We start from the raw sequence: 649 nt of genomic DNA on the forward strand, positions 1-649 counted from the left end.
TTAAATACAAACTTCCTTAAAATCCGCATGCCAAGCTGCACCTAACAAAATTGGTCTCCGTCTCGCGAACGCACGCACTAATTTCTCTGCCCGAACTCCCCCACCCTTCTCATAAATCCGCCGATCGCAAGCATCCCTCCCAGTCTCGAGTCTCGTGTCTCGTGTCTGAACAATCCGCGATACTGGTAACTTCCCCTTCATTCGTCCCAGGCGTCAGCATAGATAAGAAACAGTTGTTCCAGTCTTTCAGATTATCTTCTCTCCTTTCTGCGCTTTTAATTGTACTCCGACGATTTCTCATTTTTGTTGTTGAAGGCGTGTATATACCTGAAAATCGGCGCTCGATTGTTCTCTTTCCGCGATCGAATTACGTGATGACGTTTTTCATCACCGATGGCAATCCGTCAGCCAAAAATTTGGAGAGGAAGCAAGAGATGAGTAAAACAGAGTTGCGGCCGTTGCCCAAGAAATGGCATACAAGCCGAGAGCAGAATACTTACTCCTCCAAGCTCATTGAGACCCTTGTCCGTGTCCGCAGATCTACACCGGTGGTCGAAGCGCCCCGCCGAACCCGGGCCATCCGTGAGGCGGCCGATCGGATCCTAGCAATAGCGGGGCGGGGCCAGAGTCGATGGAGTCGTGCCATCCT

General features: G+C 50.8%; 1 protein-coding gene across 1 annotated transcript; it reads left to right on the plus strand.

Annotated features, from left to right (window-relative positions):
* Nucleotides 1-17: 17 nt before the first annotated feature.
* On the plus strand, nt 18-649 carry LOC110034388 (transcription factor bHLH148-like; the record flags this gene model as incomplete). Its single annotated transcript, XM_020738655.1, is given in 2 exon segments — nt 18-185; nt 316-649. A coding segment is annotated over 1 exon segment (275 nt), but the record flags the coding sequence as incomplete, so codon positions are not given.

Source organism: Phalaenopsis equestris, unplaced genomic scaffold (assembly GCF_001263595.1).
Source record: "Phalaenopsis equestris unplaced genomic scaffold, ASM126359v1 Scaffold185859, whole genome shotgun sequence".
Classification (NCBI taxonomy): domain Eukaryota; kingdom Viridiplantae; phylum Streptophyta; class Magnoliopsida; order Asparagales; family Orchidaceae; genus Phalaenopsis; species Phalaenopsis equestris.